General features: G+C 48.6%; 1 protein-coding gene across 1 annotated transcript in view; it reads right to left on the bottom strand.

The window, feature by feature from the left end:
• Positions 1-13,802: 13,802 nt before the first annotated feature.
• nfia (nuclear factor I/A) overlaps positions 13,803-24,245 on the bottom strand; it is a gene marked incomplete at its 3' end in the record, with an annotated part of 37,509 nt that continues 27,066 nt past the window's right edge. Inside the window, exons 4-6 of the mRNA XM_084548964.1 lie at positions 23,717-23,882; positions 22,179-22,267; positions 13,803-13,958 (exon numbers count right to left, since the gene is read on the bottom strand). Coding sequence (XP_084405090.1) covers positions 13,803-13,958; positions 22,179-22,267; positions 23,717-23,882 — 411 coding nt within the window. The remainder of the gene's footprint in view (positions 13,959-22,178; positions 22,268-23,716; positions 23,883-24,245) is intronic.

The raw sequence follows: 24,245 nt of genomic DNA, 5'->3' as shown, positions 1-24,245 counted from the left end.
CTTCATGTGTTCATCCTTCATGTGTTCATCCTTCATGGTTTCACCCTTCATGTGTTCATCCCTTCATGTGTTCATCCTTCATGGTTTCACCCTTCATGGTTTCATCCTTCATGTGTTCATCCTTCATGGTTTCATCCTTCATGGTTTCACCCCCTTCATGGTTTCATCCTTCATGTGTTCATCCTTCATGGTTTCATCCTTCATGTGTTCACCCTTCATGGTTTCACCCTTCATGGTTTCATCCTTCATGTGTTCATCCTTCATGGTTTCACCCTTCATGGTTTCACCCTTCATGTGTTCATCCTTCATGGTTTCATCCTTCATGTGTTCATCCTTCATGTGTTCACCCTTCATGTGTTCATCCTTCATGGTTTCACCCTTCATGTGTTCACCCTTCATGTGTTCATCCTTCATGGTTTCATCCTTCATGTGTTCATCCTTCATGTGTTCATCCTTCATGGTTTCATCCTTCATGTGTTCATCCTTCATGGTTTCATCCTTCATGTGTTCATCCTTCATGGTTTCACCCTTCATGGTTTCATCCTTCATGTGTTCATCCTTCATGGTTTCATCCTTCATGTGTTCACCCTTCATGTGTTCACCCTTCATGGTTTCATCCTTCATGTGTTCATCCTTCATGGTTTCACCCTTCATGGTTTCACCCTTCATGTGTTCATCCTTCATGGTTTCATCCTTCATGTGTTCACCCTTCATGTGTTCATCCTTCATGGTTTCATCCTTCATGTGTTCATCCTTCATGTGTTCACCCTTCATGTGTTCATCCTTCATGGTTTCACCCTTCATGTGTTCACCCTTCATGTGTTCATCCTTCATGGTTTCATCCTTCATGTGTTCATCCTTCATGTGTTCACCCTTCATGTGTTCATCCTTCATGGTTTCACCCTTCATGGTTTCACCCTTCATGTGTTCATCCTTCATGGTTTCATCCTTCATGTGTTCACCCTTCATGTGTTCATCCTTCATGGTTTCATCCTTCATGTGTTCATCCTTCATGTGTTCATCCTTCATGGTTTCACCCTTCATGGTTTCACCCTTCATGTGTTCATCCTTCATGGTTTCATCCTTCATGTGTTCACCCTTCATGTGTTCACCCTTCATGGTTTCATCCTTCATGTGTTCACCCTTCATGTGTTCATCCTTCATGTGTTCATCCTTCATGGTTTCATCCTTCATGTGTTCATCCTTCATGGTTTCATCCTTCATGGTTTCACCCTTCATGTGTTCATCCTTCATGGTTTCATCCTTCATGTGTTCACCCTTCATGTGTTCACCCTTCATGGTTTCATCCTTCATGTGGTTCATCCTTCATGGTTTCACCCTTCATGGTTTCACCCTTCATGTGTTCATCCTTCATGGTTTCATCCTTCATGTGTTCACCCTTCATGTGTTCACCCTTCATGGTTTCATCCTTCATGTGTTCACCCTTCATGTGTTCACCCTTCATGGTTTCACCCTTCATGGTTTCATCCTTCATGGTTTCACCCTTCATGTGTTCATCCTTCATGGTTTCACCCTTCATGGTTTCATCCTTCATGGTTTCATCCTTCATGTGTTCACCCTTCATGGTTTCATCCTTCATGTGTTCATCCTTCATGTGTTCACCCTTCATGGTTTCACCCTTCATGGTTTCACCCTTCATGTGTTCATCCTTCATGGTTTCACCCTTCATGTGTTCACCCTTCATGTGTTCACCCTTCATGGTTTCATCCTTCATGTGTTCACCCTTCATGTGTTCACCCTTCATGGTTTCACCCTTCATGGTTTCACCCTTCATGTGTTCATCCTTCATGGTTTCACCCTTCATGGTTTCACCCTTCATGTGTTCATCCTTCATGGTTTCACCCTTCATGTGTTCATCCTTCATGTGTTCATCCTTCATGGTTTCACCCTTCATGTGTTCACCCTTCATGTGTTCATCCTTCATGGTTTCACCCTTCATGGTTTCATCCTTCATGTGTTCACCCTTCATGTGTTCACCCTTCATGGTTTCATCCTTCATGTGTTCATCCTTCATGTGTTCATCCTTCATGGTTTCACCCTTCATGTGTTCACCCTTCATGTGTTCATCCTTCATGGTTTCACCCTTCATGTGTTCACCCTTCATGTGTTCATCCTTCATGGTTTCACCCTTCATGTGTTCACCCTTCATGTGTTCATCCTTCATGGTTTCACCCTTCATGGTTTCACCCTTCATGTGTTCACCCTTCATGTGTTCACCCTTCATGGTTTCACCCTTCATGTGTTCATCCTTCATGGTTTCACCCTTCATGTGTTCACCCTTCATGGTTTCATCCTTCATGGTTTCACCCTTCATGTGTTCATCCTTCATGGTTTCACCCTTCATGTGTTCACCCTTCATGGTTTCACCCTTCATGGTTTCACCCTTCATGTGTTCATCCTTCATGGTTTCACCTCATTATGAGTCTGAACTGACAGTTATGTCAGGATTATGTTCAGACATTAAACTTCTGCCGAACATCTGAGTTTATTGAACTTTAATTTGAAGTTGAAGAATAAAAACGTATAAAACTAATGTTTAGAGTCAGTTTGACTAAATATGAAACGATGAAATAACTAAAACTATAAAAGATAAAAATGACTAAATCAAAAATATCCGTCAACATTAACTCTGCTCTGCAGGAACCAGGATCTAGTTCTGGTTCCTCCTCCTGATGCTCCTCCTCCTCTTCACATCGAGGTTGTTGGTTCTAAACCGGGACAGTTGATCCTTCAGGTCGGTTTGTTTGGTTCTGGTATGAACTGACCAATCACAAACAGTCTGCTAGAAGGTGGAGATGAGGACGAGTCAGAACTTTGTCTGAACTAAACCATCAGAACCAGAACGCCCTGAACCATCCTGGAGAACCCAGAGGGCCACGAGAAGATGAACAGATCCAGAGGTGATGGATAAAGACCAGGTGGTGGAGGAGGACACGAAGACAAAGACTTGGACTAAGAGAGAGAAACAGGAAGCAGTGAACTGAACAGAACCTCGGTTATTAACGTTATTAACGTGGTCAGGACGGACTGAAAAGAAGGTTCATCTCACCAGATCAATGTTCTCCTGCTGAGGAACCACAAACTCCTCCAGTTTAACTTCTGACAGAGACAAACTTTTCTCTGCTCCTCCTTCAGGTGATCAGAGAGGAAGTTCAGGTGTGTCTGGAGGCGGAGCTTAAACATGTGGATTCAGCTAGCCTAGCCTCACAGCTAACAGTAGCGCTTCCTGTTTCCTGTCTACTACTGCCCCCTGCTGGCCTGAAGACCTATTTATGAACCAGCTGACCCATGGAGGTCGTCTTTATGGTGCGTTCAGGTGCAGCGACGTCACCCTGTAAACACAGTTTGTTGATGCTAAAATACTGGTGTGTGATCTTTTGATGCTAAGCTAACATTCCTTCAGGCTCAGCTGTGGTTGTGTCTGTGTCGGCCTCATGTTCAAGTTCACGCTGTGACCTCTGAGCCTCAAGGCCGTATCAGGTCACGGCTGGGAGAGTGTTGTGGAAAGGTGATGCCTGCTGTTGGCGGCCGGCTGAATTATTCACGCTGCTCTGCGGTCGTCTCCCTCCCTGAAACCTGAGAGGAGAAGGTGAGGTGGCTCCCACCTCCTCCCACCTCCTCCTCCTCCTCCTCCCGGGGGAGGATCTGAGATCAGCCGACAACAACACAACACACACTGAGGGGGAGGAGGGGGGAGGACGGAGGTGTAGAGCTTTAACCAGACACCGTAGAAGAAGTCGTATCTCTGGTGAAACCTTACCTACGTCCACCGTGGAGGAAAAGACCGACAGAAACATTTAGAGTTTAAACGAAATCTAGCTGCCAGTTAGAAGCTGGTTAGCAGATAGTTGCAGCTAGTTAGCAGGTAGTTAGCAGATAGTTAGCAGTTATTTAACAGTTATTTAGCAGATAGCTGTCAGCTAGTTAGCAGCTGGTTAGCAGATAGTTAGCAGCTAGTTAGAAGATAGTTAGCAGCTACTTAGCAGCTGGTTAGCAGTTAGTTAGCTGCTAGTTAGCAGATAGTTAGCAGATTGTTGTCAGTGAGTTAGCAGATAGTTGTCAGCTACTTAGCAGCTGGTTAGCAGATAGTTAGCAGATAGTTGTCAGCTAGTTAGCAGCCGGTTAGCAGATAGTTAGCAGATAGTTGTCAGCTAGTTAGCAGCTGGTTAGCAGAGAGTTAGCAGCTAGTTAGAAGATAGTTAGCAGCTACTTAGCAGCTGGTTAGCAGTTAGTTAGCTGCTAGTTAGCAGATAGTTAGCAGATCGTTGTCAGTGAGTTAGCAGATAGTTGTCAGCTACTTAGCAGCTGGTTAGCAGATAGTTGTCAGCTAGTTAGCAGCCGGTTAGCAGATAGTTGCTAGCTAGTTAGCAGATAGTTGTCAGCTAGTTAGCAGCTAGTTAATAGCTAATTAGCAGCTAGTTGGCCAACTACTAGACACCCAGGAGAACCTTTGGCCTGGAGCAGATTCAAACATTAAAGAACAGTTAGTGATGTTTCTACGTTTAACTTAACTTAAGGTAACGTTTCACTTCCATAAACCGTCCAGAATAAAACGTCTCCTCGGGATCATTTCAACACCAGACGAACAGAAACACAGACACAGAGGACAGAGCATTAGCGTCTTTTTATTTTTCGTCGTTGTTGCATAGGAAATGCACATCTTGCTTCCAGTAAATTGATTCTGCGTGGACATGGAGTCACTAATGGGGCCGAGAGGGATGAGGGGCCAACAGTTCAACAGTTCAACAGAAACAACAAGAAGAAGAGAAGAAGAAACGAAAACAGAACAACAGAGCGAGCTGTGAGTCAGAGAGGACGGCGGAGAGGTCAGTAAGACTCACGGCTCCAGGACACAGAGGATGACGACCATGGAAACTAGTTAACACTGAACACGAGTGTGGAGACACCACGGCACAAAACGCCGCCCGGTTCCATAAAAGAGTTGTAGAGGCACAAGGTTTCAGTCAGTTCTGGGTGAGGATGGGGGTGAGGAACTGAGAGGATGGTGTCTGGTTGGTGGAGACCTGGGCAGTGAAAGGGATGATGGGATATGAATGTGTGACTGCTCCGGGCCGTCGCTCACCGTCGAGATAAAGCTCTCCGTCCTTCAGATTGTCGTGGGTTAGCTACTCTTAGCTCCGCCTCCAGAAGAACCGGGCACAAGGCAACGAGAAAACCTGATGGGTTCGTTTTATCGGTGATCGGCTCAGAGAGTCTGAACGTCAGCAGCTGGAAAAAAATCTTTAAAAAACGAATCCCTGGATTTATTTTAGCTCAGAATTTAAACACAGTGACACAAATTTAAACTATTTCTATTCTACTTTATTCTATTCTATACTACACTAGTTTATTCTATTCAGTTCTATTTTAAAGGACCGTGTCGCTGCTTTCATGTGTCACGTCTCACTGACCTTTAATTTCCAAAGCTTGCTGTCACCTTAAAAACACGATCAGAACCTCAGGACACAAAGTCGACTGTGTCAGCTGATCGTTTACGTCAGTCTGCATCAACCTGACGACCTTTTACACCCAGCACCTCATTTTATCATAATCTGGTTCTAATCTCTGAGTCCACAGCGCTAACAGCGTCAGCCTTGTTCAGGAGCTGCATCACTAAAACACTGTGGAGTTTCACTCTGACGCCCTGTGGTGAGCTAACTAGCTGCTAACTAGCTGCTAACTAGCTGCTAACTAGCTGCTAACTAGCTGCTAACGACACTTTGACTGAAACTAAACTGACAAAAATCTAAACGTAAGAAGAAGAAACACAGATGAACAATAGGCTGATGTTTAATGTTCTATCAGAGGGTTCTCTACTAGAACGAAGGTAAAAAATGGGATTAATTTGTGTTAAACACAGAAATCTTGAGATGAATTAAATATCTAGTCAGTTATTAATCCTTCATGTCAGATTTAAAGGACAAACTGTTTTAAACCAGAAGTTCTTAAAGTTTTCATTAAAGCTCAAATCTGAGACGATGGACGGAGGAAGAACCGCTGAAACCAGCCGCTGTGAACGGACTCCTCTAAACTAAAAGCTTTTATTTGACCAGATGATCTGACTCTGTTCTCTAGCAGACGTCATGGTGATGGAAGGAGGACTCATTTGATTCAGACGCTGCTCACAGATTAAATAATCCTGTACCTGCTGAGCTCTGGTCAGACGCTGTACGACACCTCAGCAAGCTTTGGAAACTCAGCAGCAGTGATGTAAAGCAGACGAGCCACAAACTCAGAGACTCAATCCTTTAACAAAACAGTCTGGTCATCAACAAAGTTTTCTGCCTGAAAGAGAGGCACGAGTCGAAGAGTTTCAAAGAGCTGAGCCGAAATCGACAGGCAGCGAGTCGAACACTGAGGAGCCACTGGAGGTGAGCTAGACAAGCCAATCGACCCCAGCTGGCCTGGGACCGGGTGAGGAGGAAGCGGGGGAGTGGGGGAGTCTCCCAGGTGCTGCTACCTCTTTCTAAACCCTTTCTGATCCTGGAGGAGCGGCGGCTCGTTTGAAGTCCTGCCGAGGAGGAAGGATAGTGCTGAGCGCTGCAGAAAAAGGCCCAGGCCATCGATTCGGTCTCCTGCAGGAAAAACCACCCGGGGAGGAGGAGGAGGATTCACCCAGAGCCACGCTGAGGTTTCTCAGGCTGCTGGTCAATGGTCACGGGGGGGACGGGGGGGGGGGACGGGGGAGGCAGGGGGGACGGAGGGGGAGGGAGGGGGGAGGCAGACCAGCTGGGTGTTTGCTGATGTTAGAAGTCAGGTGGAGATTGTCGGATTAAAACCCCGCGAGGCCCCGGGGCAGTCGTCATGGTGACACACCCGTCACATGGATGAGGTGAGGAAGAAGAAGAAGGGATGAAGATGAAGGTGAAGGAGTGAGACAGTTTGAGGCATAGAGGGAGAAAACAGAAGCTAAACAGGAACAGAACATCTGGTTGTTGTCATTTTTTTCTCATTGTTGTCTTGGTAACGGTTACTAGGCGATTATGGAAGAGCATGCAGTTATATCTTATGATTATTGTACATCAGCTATAATCAGAGGAGCCTGACAGACAGCAAAGGCTACTGGTGTTCAGAGAGTTCAACAATTACAAACAGTTACTGTGTTCAGTATTCAGAGGAGCATTAGAGTAACAGGCACTACATTTGATCTTTTTTCATATATGCTGTAATAATATGCTGGTTTGTTTTTATCTTTTTCAGTTTTTTTTTCCCTTTAACTCGTTCGCTCCGAAGAAGAAGCTGGGATCTGGAAACGGAAGGAATCGATTGTAAAAGAAGGCAGAGGCTGAAAGTTTGAGATCAAACTAAAAGAGTGCACGTGGGCGGGAGCGTGCACACGTGGGCCGAGCCGCGGTCCCGTGGGTCCCGTGGGCCCCGTGGGCTCCGTGGGTCCCGTGGGCCCCGTGGGCCGAGCCGCGGTCCCGTGGGGCCCGTGGGGCCCGTGGGCAGAGCCGTGTGTCCGTGAGCCACGCCACATTCACCTGTGGGTGGTTAGTTTTTAGTCAGTGCATAGTTCTCATGCAGATTTCGACTGCTATGCTGTGATTGGCTGTCAGGAAGCATGATGATAATATTTCCAGCACACCTCCCTCCTCTGGCTTCGTTCAACACTTAGCACCGTGTCGTGGTTTTCGCTGTAACTCATCACAGCTTCACAGTTACCTGCCTCCGTCTCTAGACTGAAACCATTTATCGTCGTTTCCCACGCTGAGGTACGGTCTCCCTCCTGCTCCAGCTACCAGGAAACATTCTTTAAACTCAGTTTAGAACCAATCAGAGGATCTGGGGTGAAACTGAAGCGCTCTCTGCTCCGTCTTCTAAATGTTCACCTGCTCGTTGAAATGATTTCACATGGGGTTGGATTAAAAATACCCTGATCTACGCCTGAAGGATTCTACCCCTCTTCACATCAAGACGCTCACATTCGATTATTCCGACCCCTCCGGCCTGCAGACTCACACAGCGTCCAGTCCGATAGATTTGCTTTCAGGTGGTGGTGGGGGTAAGGGTGGGGGGAGGGGGGGATGGGGGGGGGTGCCCATGAGAATTTGGACAAACGTGAAGACAACAAAGGCATCAGCATAAAGAGCAGCGCCTTCATTCAACCCTGTTTCCTGATGGAGCGGCAGAATTCCTCAAATCCAAAAATCAACTCTGGGCCAGGGGAGGGGGTTGGGGGGGTGGGGGTGGGTCTGGACTGGGTGAGGACGGGCCGAGGCAGGGCACGGGGAGGACGAGGGGGAGGCAAATTAAGTGCTTCTCTTCAGGAGTTCTCAGTCTCTCTTAAGATGCTGGTTGGATGAGCTTTGGATCAGTTTGTTAGCTTAGCGGCTGCTGGTGAGCGTTAGCATGTGGTGGTGGTCCGCTCAGCCTCGGCCCTGCTCCGTTAGTTAACGGGGCCAAGAGGGAGGAGCTCTAGGACGAGGGGGAGGAGCTCTAGGACGAGGGGGAGGAGCTCTAGGGCGAGGAGGAGGAGCTGTAGGAGGAGCTCTAGGGTGAGGGGGAGGAGCTCTAGGACGAGGGGGAGGAGCTCTAGGGCGAGGAGGAGGAGCTCTCGGAGGAGCTCTAGGACGAGGGGGAGGAGCTCCAGGGCGAGGAGGAGGAGCTCTAGGAGGAGCTCTAGGGTGAGGGGGAGGAGCTCTAGGACGAGGGGGAGGAGCTCTAGGGCGAGGAGGAGGAGCTCTCGGAGGAGCTCTAGGGTGAGGTGGAGGAGCTCTAGGACGAGGGGGAGGAGCTCTAGGGCGAGGAGGAGGAGCTCTAGGAATCGCACCACAATTTTTCCCGCCGAGGTCTTCAGCTCCAGTGTGATTGGTTCTGCTGCTCGATAGAAAGTTAATTGGCGTCTTAATTGACTGAATCGATGAGTCGCTGCTTTTCTTAATCCCGCTTCAAATAAACATCTTCAGTTTGGAGAAACCGACGGATGTTTTAATCCTCTCTGACGACGCAGAGACCAAACCATTGACCCACTAATTAATTGTTAATTATTTCTGGAGGCAGAAGGAGAAACGAGCAGAGACCCCGACCACACTGGGAGAGACGCTCCTCGGCTGATTATCTGCTGCATGTATGTGATGCTGTGATGAGCAGAGGTGGATGTGTGGATGGACGGAGATCAGAGTGGACCTCCTGGCTTAGGGAGGGCTGGGGGAGGAGGAGGAGGAGGAGGAGGAGGAGGAGGAGGAAGATGTGATCTTGGGCCAGTGAAGAAAGAAACAGATGGAAAAGAAAAAGAATCATGTTGCATAATCAAGCTGTTTATTTTCCTGCATGGAATGGTGAACACAAAAGAAAAGATGCCGAGATGCAGTAATAGTAGGGGCATCCTTTGGCTGCTATGTCATTGTCTCCTGCCTAAAACTAAAGTCTTTAAAATGCATAAAAAACTTTTTTCGCTTTTCTTTTTCAATTTCCTCAGAACGACTAAATTTAGCTTCATCAACACTGATAAACATACAGCATACTGTAACATCCATTTACAATGGTCTGATCACCACAGCGTCCTAGACGTCTTAAGTGCAGGAATATGCTTCACCATCAACAGAGGAAATGTCCTTAAATACATACAAAAGGAAATAAAGACAAATCAAGAAAAAAAGGAAACAGGAAAGTTTTCAACTTAAATCCAGTTCCCAGAAAACAAAACCAAAACCAGTTCTAGTAATGTGGCCTCGATACAAACAATCAGAACAATTCACAACACTAGTTTTTCCTCATTTTATCAATGTTACAAAAGTCCTGCATTATAAAATAGGGCAGCTTTAAAATCAGTGTAATTAATAAAACTATACAACGTACAAACACGTCTCCGTCAGGCCTCCGTCAGGCCTCCGCCCGCCCCCCTCACGAGCTGACTCGTCTCTTCGCTGCCGAACTAAAGACACAACAACAACGAGAACAAAACACGCTGCCCAAACTATTGCTTTAAATTCTTTTTCTTTTTGTCTTTCTGTAAAAAGGGTGCAACTTTGTTGATATCTTACACGCAGCCAGAAAGTCGCTGATTAGATGCTCGGCTGTTTCACAACTTTTTGTTTTTATGACACTTTAAAAAATGTCCGTGCAACGTTTTTTATTTTTATTTCTTTCTTTCTTTTTTTAATTCCCTTCACTCTTTTCAAGCCCTGCTGGAAGCTGCAGTTTTTAAATGTCGTACTCTTTCCACTATTTCTTTTTCTATTTAGTGCAGATAATTAATGCCCAGCTCACGGCTAAAGGGTCGACGCGTCGCACGCAGACAAACAAGCCAACGAGTTCAACTCCCCGACCGACCACACAGAGCAGGACAGGGACCTCCGCCAGACAAAACACTGGACGTCATCAAAAACGGTTTGTGGAGCCGCTCTGTGTGAGGGACGAGGGCTCGGACTTGTTCAAGGCTCGCTGGCGACCACACCAATAAATGATAAAATCCTTTAGGACGTTGAAACGCTGCCGTCTGCAAACAGGAAGGAAGGAAGAGAGGAAGTAGGACGTCCCGAGCGGCCCAGCTGGGCTGGAGCCTCGCTGCGGGACTAGCTTCACCATTTTTAGGGACTGACCACGGAGCACGCTGGCAGTCACGTGCACTCCAACTTTGGTTGAAAGTAAAAGAGAAAAAACAAGTCGACGATAGAAAGTTAGTTCAGGTGAGTGCAAGCAGGTATTGCATATTTGAATGTCCTCGTTATTTAGAACCGGGAACAAAACTAAAGAAACGGAGACAGAAACAGGAAGACGTGAGGAAAGACGGAAACGTCCCCGTCCCGTCGGACAAACAGAGTTTAAGTGGACTCCAGAGGGACCAGAGGAATCAGAGGAACCAGAGGAGCCAGAGGGACCAGAGACCCCAGAGGGACCAGAGGAACCAGAGGAGCCAGAGGGACCAGAGGAATCAGAGGAACCAGAGGAACCAGAGGGACCAGAGGAGCCAGAGGAACCAGAGGGACCAGAGGAGCCAGAGGGACCAGAGGAACCAGAGGGACCAGAGGAACCAGAGGAGCCAGAGGGACCAGAGGGACCAGAGGAACCAGAGGGACCAGAGGAACCAGAGGAACCAGAGGAGCCAGAGGGACCAGAGGAACCAGAGGGACTTAGTGAATGAGCAGAAAAACTGTCTCATGTCGTCTCAGACTGAGATCAACTCATCAGGTACGGACCAGGAAGAGACTGTCAGCTGGACGTTTAGTTCAGGGGCCACGTTCAGCCCAGTTTGATCTGAGGGGAATGAACCCGTGACGTAACAACATGCTAACGTATAAATAACTCCAGATGTTTTTGTTTTAGTGGAACAAAGAATGTTCACATTTAATAAATCATCCTTTTACCTGAAATAGTTCTGGTCTCAGTCTTACGTCTCAAACAGAACAGGAACAGCTGTTACTGTTATTGAAGCGTTGCTGTTTGTTTCTTCTACGTAGTTTTCACACTTTGTAAATTCATCCCGAGGACGAGACTGGACCCTCTGGGGGACAGTTTGGGCCCCTGGGCCGTATGTTGCTGTTACAGGGACATGGTTTTGGTTTTACAACAGATCTAAAATAAACCAGACTTGGCTGAAACCGGATCCGATCATTTTAAACGTACCCGGACCCTGATGCTAACTACGTAGCTAGATAGACGGCTAGCATTTAGGACGGTTTGTCCAATCAGCCGCCACATGTCTAGAATCACCTGGAAGGCTAGGCTAACTTTAAGATGCTAAAGGTGTGCTGACCGCTAGCAGACAGGTTGCTGCTCATTTCACCAAATCTCTCAGAGTCGACTCTGGAGACGACGACTCGACTGTAGCTGGTGATTCTGTCACCTGGGAGGTTAACGGGGCGGGGTGGGGCGGGGCGGGGCGGGGGGGCTGGCCTGAGACCCTGTGATTCACAGCGTTCCTCTTCAGCTTTTTTTTGTTTCGTTTTTTTTTTCCTCTAAAATCTCAGGTGTGGAGGAAAATGAAAGAAATGAAAGAACGTGTCCACGCTGGATCTTGTGCGACCTCTCGGGACCGGACCGGAGCTCAAGGCACATCGATGAGGAACAAGAGGTTTTGGTGCAACCTGAAAACAGACGGAGATGGAAGAGGCTTGGAACCGAAGACGATCTGTCACAGGGAGGAAGACGAGAGGAAGAGGAGGAGAAATCAGAACCAATGGAGAGATGTGGAGAAGCGAAGAGCGCTGGTTGTTTGTGAAGGACAGCCGTGATGAGGCCAGACTGACAGACGGCTGCTGGCGAGCGCCTGATGTTGGTTTTACAATATAGAGTCTTTATGTCACTAACTACGTCATCTATGGAAAATCTGTCACTAACACTAGAACATGCACTTTTTTTGTTCTTTTTATTTTAAATACCTTTTTCACTTAAATTCACTTTAGTTCAACACTGGGTGGTCAGTGTGTGTGTGTGTGTGTGTGTGTGTGTGTGTGTGTGTGATGGAGGAGGTGGCGTCCCGTGAAGAAGCGCTCGGCGGTTTCTGTTTGTGGACGAAAGCTTCCGGAGTGAAACCCTCCGCTCTAAACCACGCCCCCTGATTACATATTCAACGACTGCAGGAATAAGTGCTTCTGATTGGACGGGGGCCTCTAGGAGACCCCAGCCAATCACAGGGCAGATTATCTTTCCTACAGGAACCAGAGGAACACGAGGCTCCTCGTGTTTACCGCGTACAAAAGTCTAAATCTTTAAACTCAAACACAATAAGTTAATTTCTTCTTAAACAAAATGAGCAGCGGACGTTCAGCTGCAAGAAATGCTTTAAAAACGTGATTGTTTCAAATGATATCTGTTAAAGGGATTCTCCTTGCTAGCATGCTAACAGCTTCACAGGATGAACAGACAACAAAGAAGAAACGGTAGAAGTGAATCCAGCTCCTCTTATTTCTCTCAAGGCCGTGGGTTCTCGTTCAACGCCGTCTATTTTTTTTACCCCAGTATTTTAGAGTCCCAGAGGTGTGAGCGGACTAGGAAGAAAAATATATATTTATATATACTTTTCAACAACTGCTTTCATTGAGCTATCGTACAAAGACATTTCCAACAGCTAGCCAACAAAATTGCACTTTCCTCATGATCAATATTTCACCCGGTAGAGGTTTAGTCACTCGTCTCTCTCCTTCCCTGCCTGCTTCCATTCGGACACCAGAGTTCGTTTTCTGACCCCCTCCCCCCCCCCGCCCCCCCCACTCACCCCCCCAGCGCCGTTTAGCTTCACCTGGACCGGTGGATGGATAGAGGAGGAAGAGGAGATGGTGTCAAAGAGAAAAAATATCGATGAGCCATGAAGCCAGAAGCCTCCAGATAAAACCAGCGTCTGGTCACAACACATCAACACGCCCCCCACCCCCTCCACCTCCACCCCCACCCCACCCCACCCCCATCACCACTCCATGTGTAGTTCTTGTCATGACGGTGAAGCAGGCCGGTTGGTGCCCCCACCACCTCCACAGTGGGTGGGGCAGGTCTTTCCGTTAAGCACTGGTCCATGTCCTTGGAAAGATCTTCGTTGACTCCCAACCCCCCACCCGCCGACTCGGATCAAGTGGGGGGGGTGGAGTCCATCCTAGGAAGTGGGGGGGGGTGGAGGTATTGCCACTGAATGCTGCAAAGGATGATGGGAGAAAGTTGGGGGGGGGGTCTGGCACTAAATATGGGCCGTCTGTCTACAGGGAGTCTTTGACATACAGGTTACGGGGGGGGGGGGGCGAGGGGGCGGGGATAAGACGGCGGTCGGGCTGCGTTCGATCCGCTGTAGCCATGCTGATGCTGAGTACGGCGCTGGTGGGGGCAGAGTCAGGCGCAGAGAGGGGGAGGGGTCAGGACCAGGTGAGATGGAGGTTACTGTCACAGCTGGCGTCAAAGGTCAAAGGACGAGGAGGAGGCTGTCGTACAGGTGGGGGAGGGGCCTCTGGAGTCCTTATCCCAGGTACCACTGTAGAGGAAACACAGAGGAAGATGATCAGCAGAGACACCTGGACAGAGACACCTGGACAGAGACACCTGGACAGAGACACCTGAGACAGAGACCCCTGGAGAGAGACACCTGAACAGAGACACCTGGACAGAGACACCTGGACATGATGTGGTCCTCCAAGTCCTCAGCTCTAAATGATGGTGGAGAGTTTAGGAATTAAAAAATGTCCAATAACGGGTTGAACCAGGATCAGAAGAGGTTCCTCCAGGTCCAGGTCAGTATCAGGTCATTAACCTTCAGGTGGACTCCACCCACATGTGTACCTGATAAAAACTCCCCACCAGTCATTTAGGTTTTTGATAAACCAGGACCTGGACGACTGAGAACAAACAACCGTTACAGTTTAAAGTTCCTGGACCTTCAGAACGTGTCCAGAGCAGGAACTTTACCGAGGGTTAAACCTTAGAGCAGCGGCTCCAGCGGCTTAGCGCCTCCAGCAACATTTCTCTGGACAGCACTGATGCCTGAGGTGAGAGAAGCATCTACACGTCTGTGAAATAAACTCTGAGACGTCCTGACATCGGTCCTGCTTCAGTCTGAGGAGCTTGATGTTTGTATTTAAACATGGTCGACATGAGAGGGACCTCGATCGGCCCCTGGTGGATGGTCTAAGCCCCGCCCCCTCTTAGTTAGCACAAAGGGCCTGGACCAAACAAACTAAAACTCAAGTAACTAATAATTCTGATCATTCATGTTTGTTCCAGTCTGGGTTTCTGTTTCCCAGTTTGTTATGAATCAGTGAATCTTCTTCTTCTTCTTCTTCTTTGTCTGTTTTATGACCCAACATCACTGGACTCTGTCTCTGATCACATGTATTGATCCTACAGATGTTGCTTTGTTCACGTTTCATGAACCTCTCCCTCCCTCCTCTCCCTCCCTCCTCTTCCTCCCTCGCTGCCCCGCCGAGTTCAAGTTCATCCCCACCTTACATCATGTCTGGTTGCTAGGGACAACCAGACGGCCTGGGACGTGACTACCATCGCCAAGGCAACCGCATCACCCCCCCCCCCCCCAAACCCTACCCCAGTTGCCCCACCTTCCTTGTTTCTTTCTTTACATCCATCCTCTCTTGTCACCGCCCCGTCCCGCCCTGCACTTCTTCTTCTTCTTCCTCCTCCTCTTCCTCACACACACACACACACAGGTATTGATCTGACGACACACACCGTTATAAATGTGAGCCTTGGTGTGGAGGATGTTTTTGGATGTTGTGAAGTGAAAGTGAAAGGCTGAGCTGTGTCCAGGGTTTCTCTCTCTCTGCTCCTGACTCGTTGTAATTCTACTGCTGTGAGCGTGTGCAGTAGTGATAGAGGAGAAGACTGGAAGGTTAGTTTTTAATCAATACAACTTGCTGACGCTGGGACTTTTCTGCCTCGCTCTCTCTCTCCCCCTGTGTGTGTCTATGTCTCTCGCCCCGCTCGCTCGCCCGCTGCACTGCAGCTCCTCCCTCTGTCCTGAGAAGACTCAGAAGATGAAACTCTCCCCGGCCAGACGCTGTAACCGCACCGCCACCGATGCTGACGGCGGCGGTTCAGACTCAGATACGCATCAGACCTCAGAGCTTCAGTCTGGTTCAGTGTTGAGACTAAACGGGAACAATAGAGACCTGATTAAATAACATGCACGGGACAAAAAGGGCCAAACCAGTCCAGACTGGATCAGAACCAGCTGCAAACCGGTCTAAACTGGTTCTGAAGGCAGATCAAGCTTCTGTAAAGAGACATCTCCATGTGTTGGTGAAGCTGTCCAGATAAAACTGATCTGAACGAGAAGAAGCTGTGAAGAAGAACAACACTACACTGAGTCAGAGTCAGAGTCAGAAACAGAGTCAGAGTCAGAGTCAGAGTCAGAGTCAGAAACAGAGTCAGAGACAGAGACAGAGACAGAGACAGAGTAAGAGTCAGAGTCAGAGTCAGAGTCAGAGACAGAGTCAGAGTCAGAGTCAGAGTCTGAGTCTGAGACAGAGACAGAGTCAGAGTCAGAGACAGAGACAGAGACAGAGTCAGAGTCAGAGTCAGAGTCAGAAACAGAGTCAGAGTCAGAGTCAGAGTCTGAGACAGAGTCTGAGTCTGAGTCTGAGTCTGAGACAGAGTCAGAGTCAGAAACAGAGTCAGAGCCAGAGTCAGAGTCAGAGTCAGAAACAGAGTCAGAGTCAGAGTCAGAGTCTGAGACAGAGTCTGAGTCTGAGTCAGAGTCAGAGTCAGAGACAGAGACAGAGTCAGAGTCAGAGTCAGAGTCAGAGTCTGAGACAGAGTCTGAGTCTGAGTCTGAGAAAGAGTCAGAGACAGAGACAGAGACAGAGTCAGAGTCAGAGTCAGAGTCAGAAACAGAGTCAGAGTCAGAGTCAGAGTCAGAGTCAGAGTCTGAGACAGAGTCTGAGTCTGAGTCTGAGACAGAGTCAGAGTCAGAGTCAGAGTCAGAGTCAGAAACAGAGTCAGAGTCAGAGCCAGAGTCAGAGTCAGAGTCAGAGTCAGAAACAGAGACAGAGTCAGAGTCAGAGTCAGAGTCAGAAACAGAGTCAGAGTCAGAGTCTGAGACAGAGTCAGAGTCTGAGACAGAGTCTGAGACAGAGACAGAGACAGAGACAGAGTCAGAGTCAGAGTCAGAGTCAGAAACAGAGTCAGAGTCAGAGTCAGAGTCAGAGTCTGAGACAGAGTCTGAGTCTGAGTCTGAGTCAGAGTCAGAAACAGAGTCAGAGCCAGAGTCAGAGTCAGAGTCAGAGTCAGAAACAGAGTCAGAGTCTGAGACAGAGTCTGAGTCTGAGTCAGAGTCAGAGTCAGAGACAGAGTCAGAGTCTCAGAGTCAGAGTCTGAGACAGAGTCAGAGTCAGAGTCAGAAACAGAGTCAGAGCCAGAGCCAGAGTCAGAGTCTGAGACAGAGTCTGAGTCTGAGTCTGAGACAGAGTCAGAGACAGAGACAGAGTCAGAGTCAGAGACAGAGTCTGAGTCTGAGTCTGAGAAAGAGTCAGAGACAGAGACAGAGTCAGAGTCAGAGTCAGAGTCAGAAACAGAGTCAGAGTCAGAGTCAGAGTCTGAGACAGAGTCTGAGTCTGAGTCTGAGTCTGAGTCTGAGTCAGAGTCAGAGTCAGAAACAGAGTCAGAGCCAGAGTCAGAGTCAGAGTCAGAGTCAGAAACAGAGTCAGAGTCAGAGTCAGAGTCAGAAACAGAGTCAGAGTCAGAGTCAGAAACAGAGTCAGAGACAGAGACAGAGATAGAGTCAGAGTCTGAGACAGAGTCAGAGTCTCAGAGTCAGAGTCAGAGTCAGAGTCTCAGAGTCAGAGTCAGAGCCAGAGTCAGAGTCAGAGCCAGAGTCAGAGTCAGAGTCAGAGTCAGAAACAGAGTCAGAGTCAGAGTCAGAGTCTGAGACAGAGTCAGAAACAGAGTCAGAGTCAGAGTCAGAGTCAGAGACTGAGTCTGAGACAGAGTCAGAGTCTGAGACAGAGTCAGAGTCAGAAACAGAGTCAGAGTCAGAGTCAGAGTCCGAGACAGAGTCAGAGTCAGAGTCTGAGTCTGAGTCAGAAACAGAGTCAGAGTCAGAGTCAGAAACAGAGTCAGAGTCAGAGTCAGAGTCTGAGACAGAGTCAGAGTCAGAGTCTGAGTCTGAGTCTGAGTCTGAGTCAGAGACAGAGACAGAGTCTGAGTCTGAGTCAGAGTCTGAGTCAGAAACAGAGTCAGAGTCAGAGTCAGAGTCTGAGACAGAGTCAGAGTCAGAGTCTGAGTCAGAGTCTGAGTCAGAGACAGAGTCAGAGTCAGAGTCTGAGTCAGAAACAGAGTCAGAGTCAGAGTCAGAGTCTGAGACAGAGTCAGAGTCTGAGTCTGAGACAGAGTCTGAGACAGAGTCTGAGACAGAGTCAGAGACGGAGACAGAGACAGAGTCAGAGTCAGAGTCAGGACTTGGGGACATGATCCATATTTTGGAACAAGCTGTAAAGTCTCTGACCCGTTAAGTTCTTCATCAGTCATGAATCCCAGTGAACAGAGTCTTGTTTTATTTATTTCATTTAAATGAGTGGTTTTCTTTGTGAATGTCTAATGGTCTGATGGTGTGATGGTGTGATGGTGTGATGGTCTGATGGTCTGATGGTGTGATGGTGTGATGGTGTGATGGTCTGATGGTGTGATGGTGTGATGGTCTGATGGTCTGATGGTGTGATGGTCTGATGGTGTGATGGTGTGATGGTCTGATGGTGTGATGGTCTGATGGTCTGATGGTGTGATGGTGTGATGGTCTGATGGTCTGATGGTGTGATGGTCTGATGGTGTGATGGTCTGATGGTGTGATGGTGTGATGGTGTGATGGTCTGATGGTGTGATGGTGTGATGGTGTGATGGTCTGATGGTGTGATGGTCTGATGGTGTGATGGTGTGATGGTGTGATGGTCTGATGGTGTGATGGTGTGATGGTGTGATGGTCTGATGGTGTGATGGTCTGATGGTGTGATGGTGTGATGGTGTGATGGTCTGATGGTCTGATGGTCTGATGGTCTGATGGTGTGATGGTGTGATGGTGTGATGGTCTGATGGTGTGATGGTCTGATGGTGTGATGGTGTGATGGTGTGATGGTGTGATGGTCTGATGGTGTGATGGTGTGATGGTGTGATGGTCTGATGGTGTGATGGTCTGATGGTGTGATGGTGTGATGGTGTGATGGTCTGATGGTGTGATGGTGTGATGGTCTGATGGTGTGATGGTCTGATGGTGTGATGGTGTGATGGTGTGATGGTCTGATGGTCTGATGGTCTGATGGTGTGATGGTGTGATGGTGTGATGGTCTGATGGTGTGATGGTCTGATGGTGTGATGGTGTGATGGTGTGATGGTCTGATGGTGTGATGGTGTGATGGTGTGATGGTCTGATGGTGTGATGGTGTGATGGTGTGATGGTGTGATGGTCTGATGGTGTGATGGTGTGATGGTCTGATGGTGTGATGGTCTGATGGTGTGATGGTGTGATGGTGTGATGGTCTGATGGTCTGATGGTCTGATGGTGTGATGGTGTGATGGTCTGATGGTGTGATGGTCTGATGGTGTGATGGTCTGATGGTGTGATGGTCTGATGGTCTGATGGTCTGATGGTCTGATGGTGTGATGGTGTGATGGTCTGATGGTGTGATGGTCTGATGGTGTGATGGTGTGATGGTGTGATGGTGTGATGGTCTGATGGTGTGATGGTCTGATGGTGTGATGGTCTGATGGTGTGATGGTCTGATGGTGTGATGGTGTGATGGTCTGATGGTGTGATGGTGTGATGGTGTGATGGTCTGATGGTGTGATGGTCTGATGGTGTGATGGTGTGATGGTCTGATGGTCTGATGGTGTGATGGTCTGATGGTGTGATGGTCTGATGGTGTGATGGTCTGATGGTGTGATGGTGTGATGGTGTGATGGTGTGATGGTGTGATGGTGTGATGGTCTGATGGTGTGATGGTCTGATGGTGTGATGGTGTGATGGTCTGATGGTCTGATGGTGTGATGGTGTGATGGTCTGATGGTCTGATGGTGTGATGGTCTGATGGTCTGATGGTGTGATGGTGTGATGGTGTGATGGTCTGATGGTGTGATGGTGTGATGGTGTGATGGTCTGATGGTGTGATGGTCTGATGGTGTGATGGTGTGATGGTCTGATGGTCTGATGGTGTGATGGTCTGATGGTGTGATGGTCTGATGGTGTGATGGTGTGATGGTCTGATGGTGTGATGGTGTGATGGTCTGATGGTGTGATGGTGTGATGGTGTGATGGTGTGATGGTCTGATGGTGTGATGGTGTGATGGTGTGATGGTCTGATGGTGTGATGGTCTGATGGTGTGATGGTGTGATGGTGTGATGGTGTGATGGTCTGATGGTGTGATGGTGTGATGGTGTGATGGTGTGATGGTGTGATGGTGTGATGGTCTGATGGTGTGATGGTGTGATGGTGTGATGGTCTGATGGTGTGATGGTGTGATGGTGTGATGGTGTGATGGTCTGATGGTGTGATGGTGTGATGGTGTGATGGTCTGATGGTGTGATGGTGTGATGGTGTGATGGTCTGATGGTGTGATGGTCTGATGGTGTGATGGTGTGATGGTCTGATGGTCTGATGGTGTGATGGTGTGATGGTGTGATGGTCTGATGGTGTGATGGTGTGATGGTCTGATGGTGTGATGGTGTGATGGTGTGATGTGGCTGCAGCTCTTAGATGACTTCACTGACTGATGCTTTTTATCTCCAACTTTTCTGCTCGCTCTGCTCTCAGCGACCAGCTCAATACGTCTGAGGAGCAGTCATCATGTGTCTCTGTGTCCTATCTGCACACGGCGCTCAAGGTGAAGCTCACACTCACTCATATATGCAGCACCAACACCACGCCCCCCCATGACTCACCCCCCCCCCCCATGATTCACCCACCCAGAGTCTTGAAGAAGTGCTGACTCAGGACGAGAGACGGGGGAGAGAGAGAGAGAGAGAGGTTCATGGTAATACTCCTGAATATGAGACGACCTCGGCTGCTGCTGTTAAACCTGTGGGAGTGTTTCTACATGCCCCCCCCCCCCCCCTTACACATGCCTGAATCCACACACAGAAACACACACTAAGGCCGGGCATACACTGTGCGATTGTTGGCCACTCGTGCGTCTATTTTTTGAATCGGGCCGAATTTCGGCTCATTGGCGTGTCGTGCTTCGTGCAGTATACGTGGGGTAACGAGGAGAGATTAACACCTCACGATGAGCTCCCAATCACAGATCGTGTGCTCGCAAGAAAATCAAACTTGTTTGAAATCCTGGTCGCTCCTCGTGAAGCTATCGCAGTAGAAGCAGCGCCACGAGCCGATTTACCTCAACCTCTCGCACAGAGCATGCGCAATCAGGTGTGCGTCTCCCACTTCCAGGTTCCGGATACAAAAGTCCGACGTGTGGTATCTGGACGTACAGTGTGAGAACATGATTCGTAGGCTGTAAACTTTTGAACGCAGCGATCTAGTCGTGTAGTTTGAGATGGAGCTGAACCAAAGGATTTAAAACATCACACAGCGTATGGCCGCCTTAATGTAAAATTACTCTGTCTGATGAGTTTAACAACATCTACAGGAACTGGACCTGGTTTTAGCCAGGTCCTGGTTTTTACTGGTGTGGATCTAGTTTTTAACTTGGTTTAGTTTGGACCTGGTTTGATCTGGTCTTGGACCTGTCTCTGGTTCCTGGTTCCTGGTTCCTGGTGGTTCTGTTGTGTGACGGATGAATTAATCAGGTTTTAATTTGGTGACTGATGGAAGGAGGACGGCGTTCAGACTGGGACCCGTCGGTCCTGAACCAGGTCCACCTCCCACGTATCCGGGGGCACAATGAGCTGCCAACTCCCTCCATCTACCCTCGTCTCCACGGGCAACCGCCACCGTCACCCACGGCAACCACCACGCTGACCCATGTGGGCATGATGCCCACTATCACACAAAGAGGATGCCATCTGCCCCCCTGGCTCTCCAGACCCCCCCCCCCCCCCACCAACACCACCGACACAGGAATGCCCAGACTGTCCGCATGGTCTCCATGGCGACCAGCGGAGGGGGTGTTTACTGTACAGCTCCATGTTCTCCAACACAAGCCTCATGTTCACCGCCCACAGTGACTTTTATTCATGTCTCTGTGTGTCTTTTGGGGGGGGGGGTCACACTCTGCACGTCAATCAGGTTACTATTAACACGCGTGTTCATTTCATACATGTGACACAGAGCGACGTCCAGACACGACTAAAACACGTCAGAGCTGCAAGAAATCAGGTCCCAGAAGAAGAGGAACCCTGAGTGTGTGTGTGTGTGTGTGTGTGTGTGTGTGTGTGGGGGGGGGGGCTGGTCTGTGACAGAGTCAATAAATCGACAGCCTCGTTCTCTACAGGCCTCCACACACTAAAGTGATCAAGCATGTCTGGACGTCAACAGAGGACTCGGCTCACTGTCATCTCACTGGCTCTGTGTGTGTGTGCGTGTGTGTGTGTGTGTGTGTGTGTGTGTGTGTGTGTGTGTGTGACTGTGTGTGTGTGTGTGGGATGAGTTAAGTCAAGGCTGCCCGATCGTTACACTCTTCATAAATCAGCTGTTAAACAGACCCTGACCTGAACTCACTCACACAATAGAATTAAATGTGTGTGTTGCGTTCACTGACCACCTGCTCTGCAGTAAAACTCGGCCCCAGTGATCCAGGTGCGTGTATAGATCCATGTGGTTCTGTTCCTGTGTTACCTGTGGTTGCTGAGGGATGTTAAAGCTGGGGTCTCTGGGTCCGACACTGACAAACCGCTGGGCTGGAGACGTGGTGGGGGTGGAGTAGGCTGCACGATGGAGACAGAGGTCAGAGGTCAGAGGTCATGTGATTGACCAGAGAGATGCAGTAGGCATCTATCTATTAACTTCATATAGTTATTCTCCCTCATCATGTGAACACTGCTCTTGACAAGACATGAATCTGGTTTTATTGAGTTTGTTTCATTTTATTCATTCATTCATTTCATTCGTTCTGTTTCCTCCATCACTAATAAAATCAGAGCAACGTGTGAATAATTATTATTTATTTCTTTAAAGACATGAACATTGAAACTGTTATCCTAGCTTAGCTTAAAGACGGGAAGCAGAGGGACACTGTCAGCCTAGCTTAGCTTAAAGACAGGAAGCAGAGGGACACTGTTAGCCTAGTTTAGCTTAAAGACTGTAAGCAGAGGGACACTGTTAGCCTAGCTTAGCTTAAAGACAGGAAGCAGAGGGACACTGTTAGCCTAGCTTAGCTTAAAGACGGGAAGCAGAGGGACACTGTTAGCCTAGTTTAGCTTAAAGACAGGAAGCAGAGGGACACTGTTAGCCTAGTTTAGCTTAAAGACTGGAGGGAGAGGGACATTGTTAGCCTAGCTTAGCTTAAAGACTGTAAGCAGAGGGACACTGTTAGCCTAGCTTAGCTTAAAGACTGGAGGCAGAGGGACACTGTTAGCCTAGCTTAGCTTAAAGACTGGAGGCAGAGGGACACTGTTAGCCTAGCTTAGCTTAAAGACTGTAAGCAGAGGGACACTGTTAGCCTAGCTTAGCTTAAAGACTGGAGGCAGAGGACACTGTTTGCCTAGCTTAGCTTAAAGACTGTAAGCAGAGGGACACTGTTAGCTTAGCTTAGTTTAAAGACTGGAGGCAGAGGGACACTGTTAGCCTAGCTTAGCTTAAATACTGTAAGCAGAGGGACACTGTTAGCCTAGTTTAGCTTAAAGACTGTAAGCAGAGGGACACTGTTAGCCTAGCTTAGATTAAAGACAGGAGGCAGAGGGACACTGTTAGCCTAGCTTAGCTTAAAGACTGTAAGCAGAGGGACACTGTTAGCCTAGCTTAGCTTAAAGACTGTAAGCAGAGGGACACTGTTAGCCTAGCTTAGCTTAAAGACTGTAAGCAGAGGGAAGCTGAGGACCGACACAGCCGGTAGATAAAGTTGTTGAGGAGATGTAGGTCAGAGCGATGACAGAGATGTCATAACATTTAAATAAATACCTCGTGCTGTTGATGAGTATTAGCAGGATTAAATGTTTTGGCTGCGGCTCAGTCTGTTTTTGCCAAACGACGAGAACATGACTAAACCCCGGAGACAACTCTAATCCAAACACAAAGCTCTGCTGCTCACGGATTAAATCTGAAGTCATTATTAGATTAATAATTCAAACATCTGAGAGTCTGAGTTCAAACCTCTTTAACCTGCACAATTCATGAGCACTGTGTGTGTGTGTGTGTGTGTGTGTGTGTGGACTCACTGGGGGAGGTGGGTGAGTTGCCTCCCCCGTCGGTGGAGGAGGTGGAGGGCGGCTTGGCGTCGACCGGCAGCGGGACTGGACGGGCCATCGGGGGAGGCGGTGGGGGAGGCAGCATGGGTGTCGGCAGGAAAGGGTTGTGGACCTTCCCCTGGGAGCTACCATTAGGCTGCGGGGGGGGGGGGGGGTGGGGGGGGGGGGCAGTATTAAATACAGTAAACATCAACAGGTGGTGACACAGGTAAGTCAGACATCGCTGTAGAGAGAGACGGAGTCAGCAGTTTCCCTGGTCATAAAGAATTCTGCTGCTGTCGGCGTTTTATCTGCTAATCTATAACCCCCCCCCCCCCCCCCCCCCCCCCCCCCCCCCCCCCCCCCCCACACACACACACACACACACACACACACACACACACACACACACTCCTGTCTGCACCTACACCAACACATGTCTCTATTCAGACTCTCTTTGACATGGACACCTGGACCAAGTGAGGTCTGAACATTGTGGGACGGGGCTAACATGCTAGCT

This window comes from Chelon labrosus (genome assembly GCF_963514085.1).
Source record: "Chelon labrosus genome assembly, chromosome: 7".
In the NCBI taxonomy this organism is placed as follows: Eukaryota; Metazoa; Chordata; class Actinopteri; order Mugiliformes; family Mugilidae; genus Chelon; species Chelon labrosus.
This window is presented reverse-complemented; position numbering and strand designations above follow the sequence as displayed.